Genomic DNA, 20,418 nt, shown 5'->3' on the forward strand with positions numbered 1-20,418 from the left:
GAAATACGTTTCCTGATTCTCTTCTCTTGAGCGACTGACTCATCTGGCTTCAAGATTTCACAATTTCTAATATTATTCTAAGATTCTTAAAAAGAATATTCACAATTTCTAGTAATATCCACCAAAGAATTCTAAAATTAATCATTTTACAAGCTGTCATATTTATGTCTTGCTTTGATAGACATTGTATGCATACCTATTAACGATTTTAGTTTTCTCTATGTTTGTAGAATAGTGCATATGAAATACCAATGGAGAGGATTCACAATGAAACAGTATAATTAATGTGTTCTTATCTTCTATTGACTAAAATGCTGGGGAAATAATACACTGCAAAACTGTTATTCTCATAGGACTGAATGAGAATAACGTAGGTACAGCATTGTGAAAATCCGAAAACAAACATATAATAAAAATATTTCAATAATAAAACTTCCTTTTAATGTGAACATCTATTCATGAGTAATAAGTAGCTTAAAATTAACTGCACAGCCTGTAAGTTATTTTTCCACATTCTTCAATAACAGAAAAATGATACATCATACCTAGAGGAGTAATTCCATAGAATTCAGCTTCATGTCTTAGAACATTGATGTTTACCCCCCTGCAAGAAAAGGATGAGACACTGCTTTTAATCAGCATCTCAAAATACGTTACAATCAAAATCAAAGACAACTTAAATTATCTATTGTAATGTCTTCACAATATCTTCAACTATATCCATGGGAAGAAATGTGGTAGATGTAGTAATACATATGAAGATATCCATTTCAGATGAAAAATCAAAAAAAAAAAGCAGCATATGATTTCAGTTTTGTTAGACTGGAAAGCATCATACAAAATATCAGAAACTCGTTTGCTAAATGTTGTGAATTGTAGTTGTTATATAGCTGAGGCCAGCATGTGAATGCCCTTAAAATGCTAAAACTGAACAAGAGCTAGCTTTCACGAGGTTAAATTCACAGTCCAACAACTAATAATTTACCCAGATGGATCATGTGAACAAGATCTAAAAATGATTTAAAAATACAAGAGCAGTCTGGGATTGTTCATACATAAGTCTTATGAAAAGAAAGCTTACTCAGCAAGCGACACACCTGTGAATGACAACTTTAAACGAAAGAAGCCTCAGATGACAGAAGTGATTCCATTACTATACCAATTAAAACCTTCTGAAAGATAAATATACATAAATTTTTGTCTTAAGTTTTCTTCTTTAATTAATTGCAAGTAGTCAGGGATTTTTCAGGTTTTTTGCTTCTTTAGTTTTTTAAGTTTTACTTTTACATGACATATTACTGGGTTATGGTCATTATTACAGTCTACACCTGGATATGTTTTGCATTGAGTCACTGAGTTTTTAAGTCTTTGGTTTATAGTAATAAAGTCAACTTGATTTCTGGTGTTATCACCTGGTTTTTTCCAGGTCCATTACTGTCTTGATTGGTTTTTAAAGTAGGTATTCATAATGACCCTATTACTGATCCAAAAAGGTTACACCAACAAATCAAGAATATCACTGGTAAAAAAGCTCCTCTGTTCTTCAGGTGGATGTTTGAAAGCAAAGGACGGTACTGTTATCATGGAAAACGATGACATTACGAACAGATGGACTGAGTATATTCAGGAATTGTTTGAAGACGATCAAGGCGAAAAACTAGAAATTAAGAAGAACATTGAAGGTCCAAGTATTTTAAAATCTGAAGTTCGTAATGCAATAAATAAGATGAAAAAAGGAAAGGCAGCAGGTCCTGATGAATTAATAATAGAACAAATTATCGCCCTTGAAGATTATGGAATTGAAAAACTTACTGATTTAATCAGTGACATTTATGAGACTGGAATAATACCAGAAGAGATGAAAAAAATCAGTATTGATCACTCTTCCTAAGAAACCTGGAGCAATAGAATGTCAATTACATAGGGCCATAAGTTTAATGAGTCATATCACCAAGATACTTCTGAGAATTTTGATGACAAGAGCTAAAAGTAAGATACAAGCTGAAATAGGTAAAGAACAATGTGGTTTTGTGAAAGAACAAAGGTATAAGAAATGCGATATTGATGTTAAGGATACTATCAGAACGAGCTATTCAAGTGCAAAAAGATTTGTTTGTTTTATCGACTAGACAAAAGCAGTTGATAAAGTGAAACACAGTGAGTTATTTGAAATATTACAAGAAACTCTAGATCTAGATTCGAAAGACCTCCGCCTAATCAGAAATCGGTACTGGGAACAAACTACTGCTGGATGGAGAAGTGAGTCAGTTTACGAAAATCAAGAGAGGCATTAGATAAGGGTGTGTTTTCTCCTCTGATTTGTTTAATGTGTACAGTGAAACAATATTACAAAAAATAAGAGACATCTTGGGTATCAAATCTGGCGGCAAAAACATCAATAATTTTAGATATGTAAATGACACTGGGTCAATTGCAAGTACAGAGGAAGAACTACAAAACTTAATTGTTTTTGAAGAAAGTGCAAAAATGGGTTTATCAATTGCAAAAAAACAGAATGTATGGTGATATCCAAAAAGAAGGAGAATCCTATCTGCAGGCTGAGAATAAACGGGGAAGACATAAGACAAGTACAGAACTTTTGCTACTTAGGAAGCTGGGTGACATCAGATGGCAGGTGCAACATGGACATCAAAAGAAGAATAGGGATGGCAAAAGACACCTTTACGAGAATGAGGAGTATACTGACCAATACTAAACTAGGCATGACAAACTGCCTCAGAGTACTGAAATGCTACGTTTATCCAGCTATGTTGTATGGCTCAGAATGTTGGACAATACCTAGTAACATGAGGAAATGAATTGAAGCAGCAGAGATGTGGTTTTTGAGGAGGATGCAAAGAATATCATGGACGAAACGAATATCTAACAAGGATGTCATGAACAGAGCAAGCACAAAAAGAGAAATAATATTTGAGATCATGAAAAGGCAACATGATTTCATTGGACATCTGATTAGGAAAGAGGAGTTAGAATGCACGGTAATTATGGAAAAGACTGAAGGGAAGAAAGCAAGAGGAAGGCAAAGACAAATGATGATGGAGACAGCAGCCAGAGAACTGGAAATGAATACCAATGAATTGATCCACTTGACCCGAAACAGGAGCGTGTGGGCCATGGCAGTCAAAACTCAAACTGGGCATGGCACCTGATGATGATGATGATGATGATGATAGATTGCTTGAATTCAGATCTTTGATCATTCCACTGTTTTTAGTACCAAGAAAAATAGATTTAATCGAGCAATTACTTAGTAACTAACGCTGGGAAATTAAATATTACAGGGAGAAGGTAGGAGAATGGGTTGTGAGGGATAATAAATCAGCAATGATGGAATGGCAGAACACACTCAATGTGCCAAATAGCTGAATTCTGCTAAGTCTTTTGGTCCAAAAAAAATATAAAGCTATCATTTTGTTTAGTTGGAAGGTCGTAAGTAAAGTGAGTTTGTCTTACCTATACCAATACATAAAAAAACACACAATATTTTAACCTCATTATTTGTTGGTCACAGCAATGTACTTGCCTGGACAATCATCAGTCAGTCACTTAAAAACTGAGGATTCTAATGTAAGGCAAGATATCCTCTTTGTATATAATATTGGAACTTGAATTCATCTTATATTATCTAGGATTCTGAAAACTGAAAATCTGTTCATTCCCAAAATATTTTATATTTCAGGCCATGGAACAATTTACTTAAGGGACTTGGGTATCAGTGCATAACTTAGTTTGTTTAGGACCATGCTAAAATTACAGGATGTATGACATATTGGGCAGCATGGTAGTAGTTAGCATAACGCTTTACAGTACAGATGACCCGGGTTCAATTCCCACCGCTGCCTATAAGGAGTTTGTATATTCTCCCCGTGACCATATGGGTTTCCTCCGGGTGCTTCAGTTTCCTCCTACAAAACAAAGATGTACCAGTTGGTAGGTTAGTTAGCCATTATAAATTCTCCCATGATTAGGCTAAGATTAAATCAGGGGATTGCTGGTCAGTGCGCGTGAAGGGCCAATTTCGCACTGTATCTCAATAAATAAATATTTTCATAAACACATTGTAGAACAATTGCCATTTTACGGTCAGTGAAACAAAGAAGCTAGGATGAAACAAAATGGTGACACAATAAGCTACAGATACTGGAATCTGGAGCAACATATTGGTAGAGCTCAGAGGGCTAATGAAGGAAATGGACAGTTTATGTGGCTACGTCCCCTCTGAAAGATTGGGGTGTAGAAAGCCAGTATAAAGAGATGGAGCAAAACCGAACATGTGATGGGTAGATCCAAGTGAGAAGGCGTAATAGGCAGATGGAAGAGCCCACACTTCTATTTCCTGCACATCTACCCAGACAGAACAGGGCTGAGAGTTTCCCTGGTCACTACCTTTCATCCACACCGGCCTATGCACCCAGCAGATCTTTGTTTGAAACTACCTTCAACTACAATGCGACCCCCCCATCAGTCTCATGTTTCCCTCTTCACCCTTTCTGCAGGAATCACTCTCTCCGCTACTCCCTGGTCCACTCATCCATTGCCAACTGTCCCTACACCTTCTTCCTCACCAACATCCAGACCTTTAAACATCTCTTTTAAGTGAGGCAGGCATGCACATGCATCTCCTTCCCACCTTCGTCTCTCATCATCCTGCATCTTTCCCATCTCCTTCACCAACTCTATCTGCCCATCACATATACACTAGTTCCACTGGGCCCCCTCCTCTTGTTTTCATCTGCTCAACCTACCTCCCCTATTTTTGGTTGCATACTCCACCTTCCTCTCCTATCAGATTCCATTATCTGCAGCCCTTTTTTGCCTCCAACAATCACCTTCACACCTCTGCTGCTATTTCCACTCTTCCCTTCTCCATTTGTCTATCACTCCTCTTCAACTGGATCCACCTATCACTTGCAATTCCTGTTTTCCATTTGAAATGAGAGCGTATAAATCCTTCCCCACAGAAATAATTTTCAATGCACTCATAGGACTGACCGAATATCATTCCAAGATGCATGTTTTTGAAGGAGGGAAGAAAAATAGTGACAGCATTGCATGTCTCTATCAGTGTTATACCATAAGTACAGAATAATTTTGTGAAAATTAAGTTTTCCTTACCTTAAATCTAACTCTTTTGTTCTAAGAAAATTCAGAATTGGTGCAAATGCAGTGGGATCCCGGTCAATAAATATCTACATGGAATGCAATTCAACGGCAAAATAAGACAATATTTAAAGCACTAAGTTCATGTGTTTTACAATGGTTACATAAAATCCATGATAATGCAAAAGATTCAGTTCCAAAGAGCTGGTTAAGTTTTGAGCATCTCTGGAAAATATGGTCAGGAACAAATCCACTGAAAATATTATTCCCATGTTACATAAAAAATGACAATTCATTGCCAGGGAATCAGCAAAATCTAATGTTTACACCAGACAGTTGACATCTAAGAAACAAAAACCTGAGGTTCCCAGCTGCTTTAAGAAAACCATGATCAGTCCAGAACTCAAGAAAAACAATGTAACAATGTGAGGGGTTGGCTTATTTGCTGATCAAAAGCCACTTCCACTATGTCAGTCATTGAGTGACCCGTTTGAAGGATGGAGCAGCTCTTTCCCATTGGTTGCCTTGCATCAGATTCCAGTTCCAGGCACCTCAGTAGTTTAAGATTAACATGTGCAAGAGACTCAGTCTCTTCCTTTGTCTCCAGGGACCCACTTCAGTCTGAAATCACGACCAGTGCTGAAGGACCATTGGGAAAGAGCACTGCAGACACAGACGGGCATCATCAGACTGCCGCATTTACTTAGTTAAGTACTCGTTCGTAGCATACTTAGTTTTGTAGTTTTATAACTCAGGGAGATTTAATGGCGTACCCATTGAATTAAAAGGGTTACAGAAAGTTTAGTGTTGTAGTTTTGTGCAGCTTAGATGAGCACTTGTTTAGCAAGATGCACAGTTTAGTATTTCATTGTTTGGTTATAAAAAAATAGCTAACATGCTCACTTGCAATCCAGTTCGCCTTCATGTGAGAAGGTCAGCTGTACATCATTTCCCACCTCTCCAAGGGGTATGTACCCAGTCCCATATTGTGCCAAGGCCTGGTAGCTAAGATTTATAGGGGGGATACAGGCAGACCCTAGCATCTCTGTGTCCCACTATATAGACCATGTACTATTACAGGGGCTCTCACAGGAGGTGGTGAGGCAGGCACTGGATGAAATGGATACCTCCCTGACGAAGTGGGGCTGGTCTATTAACCACAATAAGATACAGGGGCCCAGTCAGAGTGTTCTATTCCTGGGCATACAGTGGCATTCGGAGCAGCAGGGAATACCTGATAAAGCCAAGTGTACAATCTTGAATACTCTAGTCCCCACCTTCAAGAAGGAGATGCAGTACTTTGTGGGGCTCCTAGGGTATTGGTGCCAACATGTTCCCCAGGGGACCATGATATTATGCTCCATATATTAGGTCCCCGGCAAGAAGACCATTTTCAAAGGAATCCCGAACAGTAAGCGGCCCTCAAAAGAATGGTGTGACCTCTGAGTTGCAGGTTTCAGCTACCCCTCTAGTGGCTGGCTGAGTAGAGCCTGTGGCAGGTGTTGAAGGGGCATCATATTCCTTTAGGGTTTTGGACCAAGATGTTCCCTGTGGTGGCAACTCAATACACCCTCCTCAAGAGGCAGTTGTTGGCCTGGTATTGGGCCGTTCAGACTCTGAGTCAGCTGTGCTGCATCTGCACCTTCCTATCATGCAGTGGGTGAAGTCCAACAATGTGACTCACAAGGAGTCTTCAACCACTAAACTGAAACGGTATTTTGCAGACTGGGCAGGAAAAGGTCCTGACAGGGTGCACTCCATCCTCCTGCCACCCCACTAGGAATAGGGTTCCCCTTGTCCCCACCAGCCTCCGGGTCCAACATATAATTCTCCGTAACTTCCGGCACCTCCAACGAAATCCCACCACCAAGCACTTCTTTCCCTAACCCCCCCCACTTTCCGCAGAGATCGCTCCCTACGCAACTCCCTTGTCCATTCGTCCCCCCCATCCTTTCCCACCGATCTCCCTCCCTGCGCTTATCCTTGTAAGCACAACAAGTGCTACACATGCCCTTACACTTTCTCCCTCACCACCATTCAGGGCCCCAGACAGTCCTTCCAGGTGAGGCAACACTTCACCTGTGAGTCGGCTGGGGTGATATACTGCGTCCGTTGCTCTTGATGTGGCCTTCTATATATTGGCGAGACCCGACGCAGGCTGGGAGACTGTTTCGCTGAACACCTATGCTCTGTCCGCCAGAGAAAGCAGGATCACCCAGTGGCCACACATTTTAATTCCACATCCCATTCCCATTCTGACATGTCTATCCATGGCCTCCTCTACTGTAAAGATGAAGCCATACTCAGGTTGGACGAACAACACCTTATATTCCGCAAACAACAGGAATTCTGCAGATGCTGGAAATTCAAGCAACACACATCAAAGTTGCTGGTGAACGCAGCAGGCCAGGCAGCATCTATAGGAAGAGGCGCAGTCGACGTTTCAGGCCGAGACCCTTCGTCAGGACTAACTCGGCCTGAAACGTCGACTGCGCCTCTTCCTATAGATGCTGCCTGGCCTGCTGCGTTCACCAGCAACTTTGATGTGTCTTACTTTATATTCCGTCTGGGTAGCCTCCAACCTGATGGCATGAACAATGACTTCTCTAACTTCCATTAATATCCCTCCTCCCCTTCTTACCCTTCTTACCCCATCCCTTATTTATTTATTTATTTATTATTCTCCTCCCCCCCCCCCCCTTTTCTCCCCCTGTCCCTCTCACTATATCTTCCTCTGGCGCTCCCTTCCCCCTTTCTTTCCCCTAGGCCTCCCGTCCTATGATCCTCTCCCTTCTCCAGCCTTATAACCCTTTTGCCAATCAACTTTCCAACTCTTAGCTCCATCCCGCTCCCTCCTGTCTTCTCCTATCATTTCGGATCTCCCCCTCCCCCATCCACTTTCAAGTCTCTTACCATTTCTTCCTGACGAAGGGTCTCGGCCTAAAACATCGACTGTACCTCTTCCTATAGATGCTGCCTGGCCTGCTGTGTTCCACCAGCATTTCGTGTGTGTTGCTTGAATTTCCAGCATCTGCAGATTTCCTCGTGTTTGCCTCCTCATATGACATGCCTTTCAATAACTCGAATCATTTTCGTGAACCTCTTCTGAAACCTCTCCAATGTCAGCACATTCTTTCTTAGGTAAGGGGCCCAAAACTGCTCACAATACCTCAACATTACATCCTTGCTTTTATATTCTTGTTCTCTTGAAATAAATGCTAATATTGCATGTGCTTTTCTCACCACCAACTCAATCTGCAAATTAACCTTCAAGGAATCCTGCATGAGTACTCCCAAGTCCCTTGGCACTTCAGATTTTTGAACTTTCTCTCCATTTACAAAATAGTCTAACCTTTTATTTCTACTACCAAAGTGCGTGACCATACCCTTCCAGACACTGTATTCCATCTGCCATTTCTTTGCCCATTCTCCTAATCTGTCTAAGTCCTTCTATCATCTGGAAGACTCGCATGGCCAGATTTGGGAACAGCTTCTTTCCAACTGTGATAAGACTGCATAAGACTGCACAAACATCTTCCTCCCTCTGATTCCCACCTCCTTCCTTTTATTCCATGGCCTATTATGCTCTCCTAAAAGGCTCGATCTTGTTCAGCATTCTGTCATGCTATCAGTCACCTCCCAGCTTCTCACATCATTCCCACTACCCCGCTGCCCCTTCCCCATCTGATTCACCTATCACTCATCAGCTCTTGCTTCTCGCCTTCCTCCCTCCCTTCTATTCTAGCTTTTACCCTCTTTTTTTTCAATACTGATAAAGGGTCTCAGCCCGAAACATCAACTGTTCATTTCCCTTCTTAGATGCTGCCTGACCTACCGAGCTCCTCCAGCATTTGATGTATTCCAGCATCTGCAGGCTCTTTTGTCTCCAGTTAAAACATGACATGTTTACCAGCAGATGGCATGAATAGTCACAGTATCCTGATAATTGAATTCTGTTGTTATTAACAGTAGCATCAGGGTACAATTTTCATTCAAGATAGCTGCATTAAAAATAAACCCTCAAAACTTAGGCTTTACTCCACAGTCTAAGAAAAAAATGTTACACTACAGGCCAATACTTAACTTCCATTAATATTGTACTGTGATATTGTAACCATTGCTTATTACAGTGCACTATCCACTAACTACACAACTAGATAATTAAAGTAAGACAAAATCCACTTTGGTTCAGCTGCTATAACTCTCAATCAAATCAGCCATTCCAAGTTTGTCCAACTTCAAAGGCTGCAGCATTGAAATACAGGCTGATATGGGTACAGACGGGAATGCTATCCAAGGATCATACTCGATATAAATCCTGCAATCGTCACTTCTAAAAGCAAAGTGTCTAGTTCTTATCACAATCTTCCTGGGCAAACCTTATTTTGCACAAATGAGCTGCCACATTTCTTTACCTTACAACAGCAACTAAGCTGATTATCACGTCCTTGAATTTTTATTTATATATATATATATATATATATAGATACACACACACACACAGTGTACGTGCGCATATATGTATTGGTTTCTCTCACCCCATGGATGGTGTGTATGTTTATTTTTCCCTCAATCCTGGGTCCTCTATCAGAGGCCTGGGAGTTTGAGGATTCAGCACAGTATCCTTGCTGTTCCTAGTATGTACTCTTCTGGACCAAGATCTCGGATGTTGTTCCTGGGATTTGTTGGAGCCAGACTCCCAATCCAGGTGTCACAGTTCCAAGTGCTCATATCACCATTGGGATTAATCAGGCTTTAACCTTCCACATCCTTTCTATCTGATCTTTCAAGCCCTGGTATTTCTCCAGCTTCTCATACTCTTTCTTCCAGGTGTTACTGTCATTCGGGATTGCCACATCTATTACTATTGCATTCTTCTGTTCCTAGTTCAGTGTTACTATGTCAGGTTGGTTGGCCAGTACCTGCTTGTCAGTCTGTATTTGGGGTCCCACAGGATCTTAGTTCTGTCATTCTCCACGACTTTCCCAGGTTATTTCCTATTTGAACTTGGGAGTGTCCAATCCACACTCAGCTCAGATGTTCCTGTACACAATTCCTGCACCTTGGTTGTGCCATTCAGTGTATGCTTTCCCTGCCTACATATTGCACCCAGCTACTATGTGCTGGATGGTTCCAGTGGATTCCTAGCACGGTCTGCATTTGGGTCTTGTCTGGTGTAACAGACCCCTGCTTCTATTGCTCTTGTGATCAGCACTTGTTCTTGTGCACCCATGAGCAGCGCCTCTATGCCGTCACTCAGCCCTGCCATTTCCAACCATTGGTAGGACTTTCTTATGTCAGCCACCTCTGATATCCGGCGAAGGTACATCCTGTGCAGTTGCTTGTCCTGCCATGGCCTCTGGTCCTCTGGCTATACTTCACCCACTTCCATTTCCATGTCCCTTGCCTACTGTCTGAGGTAACCTCCCAGCAAATCATCCTTAGGGGCCATCTTCCTGACATACTCATGGATGTTTTGCATTTCTTCCAGGACTGTGCCCTTGACACTTTCCTGTGCCCTGACCTCCTTTATTCCAGCAGGTGTACAGTTGGTAACACTGGAATCCTCGATGTACTGTGCCTTGAAAAAGTATCACAACTATACTCACAGTTTACTGTCACATTTTCTAAATTTAAAATACTGTCTATACAGAAAGGTAGCAGGAAAGGTCCAATAACTTCATGAACATCACTCATTCTGCTCATAGACTCACACCCATCTGGAAGGAGGCTATACAGCATCCACACCAAGACCATCAGACTCAAAAACAGTTACTTTCCCCAAGCAGTAAGACTGATCAACACCTCCACCCACTAACCTAACCCTCCATATCCCCTACCACCACTACTTTATCATTTTCTGTCAGTCACCTTATGTACAGACACTCATATACCTAGCATCACTTTCTGGACATGCAATCAACCTAACTATAGAAGCTATCTCATGTATTTATATTTACTGTATTCTTTTTATTGTGTCCATTATCTTACTGTGTTTTCTTTGAAGTTCAAAGGTTGATTTTATTGTCAAAGTATGCATGTATAATACAACTGATATTTGTCTACTCCAAATAGCCATTAAATACAGAAAGGCCATGGGTGTTGATGAAAGAAATCAACCTCCCCCCACATGAAAAAGAAACAAAACTCACACACCCCAAAATCCTTCTCCCCACAGCAAAGAACAGGCATAGTAACAATCACTGAGCCCCTACACATAACGATCTTTGACCCCTTCACTCATAGAAAAGAACAGTGACTGCAGCACCAAACCCCCAACGCCACCTCTTACACACAAAAATTAACAGATCATCTATCCGCCAATCATCCACAAGGAAGAAAGCACCAAAAAGGCTGAAGGAAACCAATATAAAGTACAGTCCAATAATCACATAAATCTCAGAATGTGGGAAACATCCTTTCATCTGCATATGAAGAGAGCAGCTGCATAAACTCAGTCCTTCTATACAGAATGACCGCTGACCTGGGTGTCCTAATGCTGCCAAGCTGGGGCCAATCACTGCCCACGCGAGTAGAAACGCCACCAATCCAACTGTTGACCATCTCTCTTGGCAGCCATTGCTGACTCACTCCGCATTCACCTCAATGCTTCAATTTTCCTCGCCACTTCGAGATGGAGTCATTCACGACACTATGCCTTGTCTCTGATTTTTCTCACAAGTCAGCTTCCGTTCTCGGACCTTCTCAGCCCCAGTCTCTGATCTCCCCCACGCAGCTCTCCGGACATAGCATACGGCTCGATCCCTCGATCAAGATCCAAACTGTACTTCACAGGCTCCAACAGCTTCCATAAAACAAACAAGATGAAAAGAAGAAGTAGAAAATGTAGAAAAACATTTGCTAACTGAAAGATGTCAGCCGAGGAAACGTTGTTCGCTGGCACCATCTTGACTTCTTTGTGCTGCACCAGATTCAGAGTAACTATTATTTTGCTCGCCTTTACACTTGTCTACTGGAAACGACATTAAACAATCTTGAACTGAATCTTGAATTTACATTTTGCGTGGAATTTTCTCAGCTTTCAGCTAACCATTGAAGATATTTACCCCTCTTCAGATGAGTATAACACATTAATCCTAATGGAACTGAAGCAGCAGAATCACATTCTCCCAAGCTTTATATTATCAACAAACTTGGTTTTGAAGACCACAATACAGATAGACAACTAAGACTAATCAAATAATTATGGCTCCTCTATGCATGCGGGTATTTCCTCCAATCACAAAGAAGACCATGCTTTAATTACTTGTCAGTTCTATATTAATCACAACCTCAGAATAGAGGGACACCCATTAAGAATGGAGGTGAGGAGGGATTTTTTTGAGCCAGATGGTGGTGAATCTGAGGAATGCATTGCCACAGCAGCTGTGGAGGCCGAGTCAATGGATGTATTTCAGATGGAGGTTGATTGGTTCTTGATTAGTCAGGGCATAAAAGGTTACAGGGAGAGGCAGGAGAATGGGGTTGAGAGGGAAATGGAATAGCCAAGATCACATGGTGGAGCAGACCTGATGGGCTGAATGGCTTATTTCTACTCCTATGTCTTATGGTCTTATAGTCTGAGCGTTCTATCATCAGGTTCAAATCACTTCTTTTTTTCTGGGTGGGTGAGGGGCAGGATTGGCGCCATTAATTCATGTAACATTTTATCAACACTTTCTGAAAATCACCCAGTTTAAAATTGAAAAATCCACATTTCAACAAACATTCAAATAAAGCTAATCTTTAACCTTTATCTCAGTCCTCTTATGCTACAGATCAGTCAAGTGCCTCTTCTGTAAACAGATCTGAGTAGCTTTATGCTTTCCTGTCAAAAACTGGGAATAGGCTTGTGGAGGAATTAACAGATCTTTAGTAACTACAACCTGCATTCTTTTGCTTTGATAATTATTACTAAGCAAAGAGTGGACAAGATGGGCATCAAAAGCATTACAGGAAATAAGTTTTTCCCATTTCATCTTTATCTGATACAACTCTGATGCTGTGACATGAACAGCAAAAAGAACTATTGGGAAACACAGTTAGTTACTCCTCAAATATAGTGAGAAAATGCTAGAGATCACTGTATCACAACTTTAAAAATGCCCACCAGATAGAGGAAGAACAGCTCAGGCCCACAGTACACCCTTCCATAAAAAAGTTAATACTGTGTAAAAACTCCTCAGTCAAGAAGTATTGTAATCCCCATGACTGTATGATTTTTGAATTAGTGTAAGATAGAAATTTAACCCTTACAACATGATTCTTCATAAGAAATTTATAATTGAATTCTACTTTAAAAGAGTAGATTTTTTTAATAAAATTGTTTATATTCTAATATACGAATTAACCTAATCCATATGAACATAGAGTAAGGAGTTCATTAATGTGATTCAATATATTGTAACTGGTATTATTATATTTTGTCTTTTGTTTTATAATATGTATTCTCTTGAACTCTGTATTCTTCTATATAGAAATCAATAAAAATATTGAAAAAGAAAAAAGAAAGAAAAGAGTATTAAATACAAAATAATGGTCAGCTTACTGCTCCAGTTTCATCCCGTAGCGTTGAGATTCTCCCACTCAGTAAGCTGGAACAAGAACAGTTGACATGAGAATTACTTTGAAGGTCAGAGTATTTCAAAAGTTGAAATTGTTCAACAGCTTTGAACAATGTATACAAGTATATCACATGTGACCTGCCCTCTGGAGGATTCAAATAAATATCCTGCCAAACAGATTTATTTTACCATGAATATTTTGAAAAAAATATAGGCAAAGTTAACCTTCAAACACCAGCAATCACTTATCTGGTTCAGGAAATTTTAGAAAGTCAAACACTGGTTAATTTCCACACAAACACGAGGAAATCTGCAGATGCTGGAATTTCAAGCAACACACTTAAAAGTTGCTGGTGAACGCAGCAGGCCACGCAGCATTTCTAGGAAGAGATACAATCGACGTTTCGGGCCGAGACCCTTCGTCAGGACTAACTGAAAGAAGCGATAGTAAGAGGTTTGAATTTCCACAATCACTTTCATTTTTTGTCCAGGGACCTTAGAAAAAATGGTTAATACTTCTCTGCAATTGTGCCCAGTCTGCTGAGGTTTTCAATGATTTTCTTTTACTTGTTCACAGCTGATTTAGTGACCTTTATATTTAAGTATATTTATTACAATTAATTCTATCTTACAGCAGTATAATCCAAATGTATGATTATTAAGTAATGATTCTTACCTTACCGAAAGAGTCACATTGCGCATTATATGACAATAATTATGTGCACAATATGCTTATCAAAGCCGTGGCTAGAAATTTACAACAAAAATATGGATATGTTTATGAATTTGAACCTATTTATGGTTGAAAAACTGCAGTGGCTAACCAGAGTAGGTGAAATGTAATATTGGAAACCCCTGGGTTAATCTTATTCCCATTGCTGACTGATGAATATTTTAAAAAGCAAGGCCTATAGTCTGTCTACAGGATCCAAAATACTCATTAAATAGTTTGTTAAAACTAGGATAGATATTTCATTACTTTAGCCTGTGAATGCCTAGAAGTATAGTTACTGCAAATGGTTCTAGATGGTCAATGACAGTAAGTTTTCTAATTACCATGAATTGGGGACTGTACATCATCACTAACTCCATCAAATAAGATTCAGCTAAAAGTAAGGGATGCGTCAAAATGATTATTTTAACAATTACACTATCCTCACAGGATAACTTTCTGCAAGAGCAAACTAAAGGTCTCTCACTGCTACAAAAGGGCGACAATCATATGAGTGCCCAAGAAATGCAGGGGGAGCTGCCTCAATGACTGTCGCCCAGTTCCACTCACATCTACTATGATAAAGTGCTTTGAGAGGCTGGTCATGGCCAGAATCAAGGACCAGGACCAGCTGTAATTGTTTGAAGTAGCAAGTGAGAGAGCAACATCTTGCAGGCAGAGATCCATATGAAACCTACAAGTCTCGTCAGGAGTGAGTCATTGTTTAAAGTAGCGAGTGAAAATGTGATATCTTGCAGGGTAGGAGCCATTTGAAAACAGCAAGTTTCATTGGAAGTGAGTTTTATCTGAGCCAATGAAAGAAGGGAGGTGTTGGAGTGACCATGGTTGGACTGCGCCAGCCTTAGAGTAGTCCGGCAATGGCGCAACAGGCTTGGGCAAGAACAGGCAGAGGTCCTAAGTTTTTTTTTCCTCTTTCATTGTCTATTCATATATAGCTAGTGCACTGAGAATGGATTCAGATTTAATGGTATGTTCAGGTTGTGTGAGATAAGACCATAAGGTACAGGAGGAGAATTTGGTAATTTGGCCCATCAAGTTTGCTCTGCCAATTCATCATGGCTGAACCAACTTTCCTCTCAGTCCTAATCTCCTGCCTTCTCCCCGTATCCCTTCATGCCCCAACCAATCAAGAATCTAATAACCCCTGCCTTAAATATATGTAGAGACTTGGCCTCCACAGCTGTATAAGGCAAAGGATTCCAGAGATTCACCACTCTCTGACAAAAGAAATTCCTCCTCATCTTCAATTTAAAAGGAAACCCTTCTATTCTGAGGCTGTGTCCTCTCGTCTTAGACCACCATAGGAAACATCCTCTCTACATCCTGTCTATCAAGACCTTTCAACATTCAATAAGTTTTCAATGAGGTCACCCCTCATTCTACTTAATTCCAGTGAATACATGGCCAGAGCCATCAAATACTCTTCATTCCATTCAATCCTGGAATCATTTTCTTGAACCTCCTTTGAACCCTCTCCAGTTTCAGCACATCTTTTCGAAAACAAGGGGCCCAAAAATGCTCACAATACTGCAAGTGAGGCCTCACCAGTTTCAAAGTTACATCTTTGCTTTTATATTCTAGTTGTCTTGAAATGAATGCTAACATTACATTTGCTTTCCTCACCATAAACTCAACCTGCAAATTAACCTTTAGAAAATCCTGCACAAGGACTTTCAAGTCCTTTTGTGCCTCAGTTTATTTTTTATTTTCTCTACATTTAGAAAATAGTTTATTTCTTCTAACAAAGTGCATGAGCATACTTCCCTACACTGTATTCCACCTGCCATTTCTTAGCCCATTCTCCTAATCTAAGTCCTTCTGTCACCTCTCTATTTCCTCAACACTACTTGCCGTCCATTTATCTTCATATAGTCAGCAAACTTTGCAAGAAAGCCATCAATTCCATCATCCAAATCACTGAAATTGAACGTACAAAGAATCAGCCCCAACATGGCCCCTGTGGAACACCACTAATCACCGGCAGCCAACCAGAAAAGGCTCCCTTTATTCCCATTCTTTGTCTCCTGCCAATCAGCCACTGCTTTATCCATGCTAGAATCTTTCCTGTGATACCATGTTAAGCTTGTTAAGCAGCCTCATGTGTGGCACCTTGTCAAAAGCCTCTGTAAATCAAAGTACACAAAATCAACCGATTCTCCTTTGTCTATCCTGCTTGATATTTCTTGAAAGAATTCCAACTGATTTGTCAGGTAAGATTCTTCCTTGAGGAAACCATGCTGACTGCAGCTTATTTTACCATGCACCTCCAAGTACCCTGAGACCTCACTCTTAATAATCTACCCAAACAGTGAGGTTAGGCTAACTGGCCTATAGCAACACAGAAAAAATGCTGGCGGAACTCAGCAGGCCAAGCAGCATCTGTGGAAGACAGTACAGGGTCGATATTTCGCCAGTCCTAATGAAGGGTCTTGGCCTGAAATGTTGACTGTACTCTTTACATAGATGCAGCTTGACCTGCGGACTTCCTCCAGCATTTTTTTGTGTGTTGCTTGAATTTTCAGCATCTGCAGATTTTCTCATTATAACTGGCCTATAGCTTCCTTTCTTCTGTATGTCTCCTTTCTTGAAGAGTGACATTTGCAATTTTCTAGTCTTTCAGAACTATTCCAGAATCGAGTGATTCTTGAAAGATCATTATTAATGCCACCACGATCTCTTCAACCTGGTCCAGGTGACTTATCTACCTTCAGGCCTTTCAGCTTCCCAAGAACCTTCTTTCTAGTAATGGTAACTTCACATACTTCATGACCCCTGACACCTGGAACATCCACCATACTGCTAGTATCCTCCGCAGTGAAGACTGACGCAAAATACTTAGTCAGTTTGTCCACCAATTCCTTGTCCTCCATTACCACCTCTCCAGCATTGTTTCTAATAGATATCTACTCTCGCCTCTCTTTTACACTTTCTGTATCTGAAAAAACTTTCGGTATCCTCTTTAATATTATTGGCTAGCTTACTTTCGTGTTCCATCTTTTCCTTCTTAATGACTATTTTAGTTGCCATCTATTGGTTTTTAAAAGCGATCCTCTAACTTCCCACTAATTTTTGCTCTATTATTTGCCCTCTCTTTGGTTCTTACGTTAGCTTTGACTTCTCTTGTTAGTCATGGTTGTGCCATCTTTCTTTTAGAATACTTCTTTCTCTTTGGGATCAATTTATCCTGTGCCTTCCGAATTGCTTCTAGATATTCCAGCAATTGCTGCTCTGCCGTCATCCCTACCAGTGTTCTTTTCCAATCAATTCTGACCAAACCCTCTCTCATGCCTCTGCAATTCCCTTTACTCCACTGTAATACCGATATATCTGAGATGTGGGAAAGCTCGGAAACATCTAGTCTCCCTGATGACTACATCTGCACAGTGCATCAAGCTACAAGCTCCTTAAAGACTGTGTTCAGGAACTGGAGTTGCAGCTCAACATTAGTAAGACAAAGGAGATGATAATGGACTTTAGGAAGACAAAGCCTGGGTGAACAGACCTCTACCTCACTGAGGCCAAACGGCAGCTCTCTGACACATCCTCTTACTTACCCCTGGAACAGGACCCCACCAAAAAAACATCAAACCATTGTCTTCCATACCATCACCACCCTTATCAACTCCATAGACCTTCCATCCTCAGCCGCTAAACTCATTATTCCCACACCCCGCACCGCTCGGTTTTACCTCCTCCCCAAGATACACAAGCCTGACTGTCCCGGTAGACCCACAGTTTCTGCCTGCTCCTGTCCCACTGAACTTGTATCTGCCTATCCGGACTCCATTTTGTCACTCATAGTTCAGTCCCTCCCCACCTACATCCGGGATACATCCCATGCCCTCCACATCTTCAATAACTTCCAGTTCCCAGGTCCCGACCGCTTCATTTTCACTATGGATGTCCAATCCTTATACACCTCCATTCCCCATCAAGAAGGCCTCAAAGCCCTCCGCTACTTTCTGGATAATAGACCTCACCAGTTACTCACCACCACTACCCCCCTCTGGTTGGTGGAACTGGCACTCACACTTAATAACTTCTCTTTTGGCTCTTCCCACTTTCTTCAGACCAAGGGTGTAGCTATGGGCACTCGCATGGGCCCCAGCCATGCCTGCCTCTTCATTGGTTATGTGGAACAGTCTGTGCTCCAAACCTATTCTGGTACTGCACCCCAACTTTTCCTTCACTACATTGACGACTACATTGGTGCTGCTTCCTGCACCCATGCTGAGCTCGTCAATTTCATCGACTTTACTTCAAACTTCCACCCAGCCCTCAAATTCACTTGGTCTATCTCGGACACTTCTCTCCCCTTTCTCGATCTCCATCTCTGGAGACAGACTGTCCACTGACATCTTCTACAAGTCCAACGACTCTCATAACTACCTTGACTATACCTCTTCCCACTCTGCCACATGCAAAAATGCCATTCCCTATTCCCAGTTCCTCCGTCTCCACCACAATCTGCACTCAGGATGAGGCTTTCCGTTAAAGATCTCTTTCTTTAAGGATCGTGGTTTCCCTACTGCTGTCATCAATAATACCCTCACCCGCATCTCCTCCATTTCCCACACTTCGGCCCTCACCTCATCCTCCCACCACAGCAGGGACAGAGTTCCCCTTGTCCTCACCTACGACCCCACCAGCTTCCGGATCCAGCACATTATCTTCTGCAACTTCCGCCACCTTCAACAGGACCCCACCACTAAGCATATCTTTCCCTCTCCACCCCTCTCCGCTTTCCACAGGGATTGTTCCCTCCGCGACTTCTTGGTCCACATGTCCCTCCCTACGGATCTCCCACCTGGCACTATCTCTGTCCCTACACCTCCTCTCTTGCCACCATTTAGGGCCCCAAACAATCCTTCCAGGTGAGACAACAGCTTACTTGAGAGTCTGTTGGATCCAGTGCGACCTCCTCTACATCGGTGAAACCCGACGCAGATTGGGGGACTACTTCGTCGAGCACCTCCGTTCCGTCCGCCATAACAGACAGGATCTCCTGGTTGCCACCCACTTCAACTCTGCTTCACATTCCCAATCCGATATGTCCATACATGGCCTCCTCTACTGTCATGATGAGGCTAAACTCAAGTTGGAGGAGCAACACCTCATATACCGTCTAGGTAGTCTCCAGCTCCTTGGTATGAACACTGAATTCTCCAACTTCCGGTGATTTCCTCCCCCTCCCTTCCCCAATTCCTATTTCACTCTGCCCCTCCCCCAGCTGCCTATTACCTCCCTCATGGTTCCGCCTCCTTCTACTACCCATTGTACTTTCCCGTATTCCTTCTTCACCTTTCCTGCCTATCACCTCCCTGCTTCCCCTCCCCCATCCTTTTATCCTTCCCCTTACTGGTTTTTCACCTGGAACCTACCAGCCTTCTCCTTCCCACCCTCCCCCCACCTTCTTTATAGGGCCTCTGCCCCTTCCCTCTTCAGTCCTGACGAAGGGTTCCGGCCCGAAACGTTGACTGATCATTTCCATGGATGCTGCCCGACCTGCTGAGTTCCTCCAGCGTGTTGTGAGTGTTGCTCTGATCCCTGTTACTACTGATGGTGAGGACATGGATGCGGTGAGAACCTACAAGTACCTGGGGGTGCACCTGGATGACAGACTTGAGTGGTATACCAGCACAGAGTCTGTGTAAAAGGGCCAAGGATGTCTCTACTTCTTGAGGAGACTGAGCTCCTTTGGAGAATGCAGGCCTCTCCTACACATGTTCTACCAGTCAGTTGTCGCTAGTACAATCTTCTATGTAGTGGTGCGCTGGGGCAACATGGGTGATGCCAACAGGCTCAACAAACTGATTAGAAAGGCTGGCTCTGTTATAGGATTCAAAGTGGACACAGCGGAAGCTGTGGTAGAACAAAGGACCCTACGGAAAATCCTGACAATTCTGGACAATGTTTCCCACCCTCCGCATGCCACACTGGCTGAACAGAGAAGCACTTTTAGTAATAGACTAAAACAACTGCGCTGCTCCAAACAGCGCT

General features: G+C 41.8%; 1 protein-coding gene across 1 annotated transcript in view; it reads right to left on the reverse strand.

Moving 5' to 3' along the window:
* The window catches only part of kctd3 (potassium channel tetramerization domain containing 3), a 93,272-nt gene that overhangs the window by 36,164 nt on the left and 36,690 nt on the right, over window positions 1-20,418 (reverse strand). The window contains exons 3-5 of the mRNA XM_063055779.1: window positions 13,670-13,715; window positions 5,137-5,210; window positions 546-604 (exon numbers count right to left, since the gene is read on the reverse strand). Of these exons, the coding sequence (XP_062911849.1) occupies window positions 546-604; window positions 5,137-5,210; window positions 13,670-13,715 (179 nt within the window). The remainder of the gene's footprint in view (window positions 1-545; window positions 605-5,136; window positions 5,211-13,669; window positions 13,716-20,418) is intronic.

This window comes from Mobula hypostoma, chromosome 8, assembly GCF_963921235.1.
Source record: "Mobula hypostoma chromosome 8, sMobHyp1.1, whole genome shotgun sequence".
Classification (NCBI taxonomy): Eukaryota; Metazoa; Chordata; class Chondrichthyes; order Myliobatiformes; family Myliobatidae; genus Mobula; species Mobula hypostoma.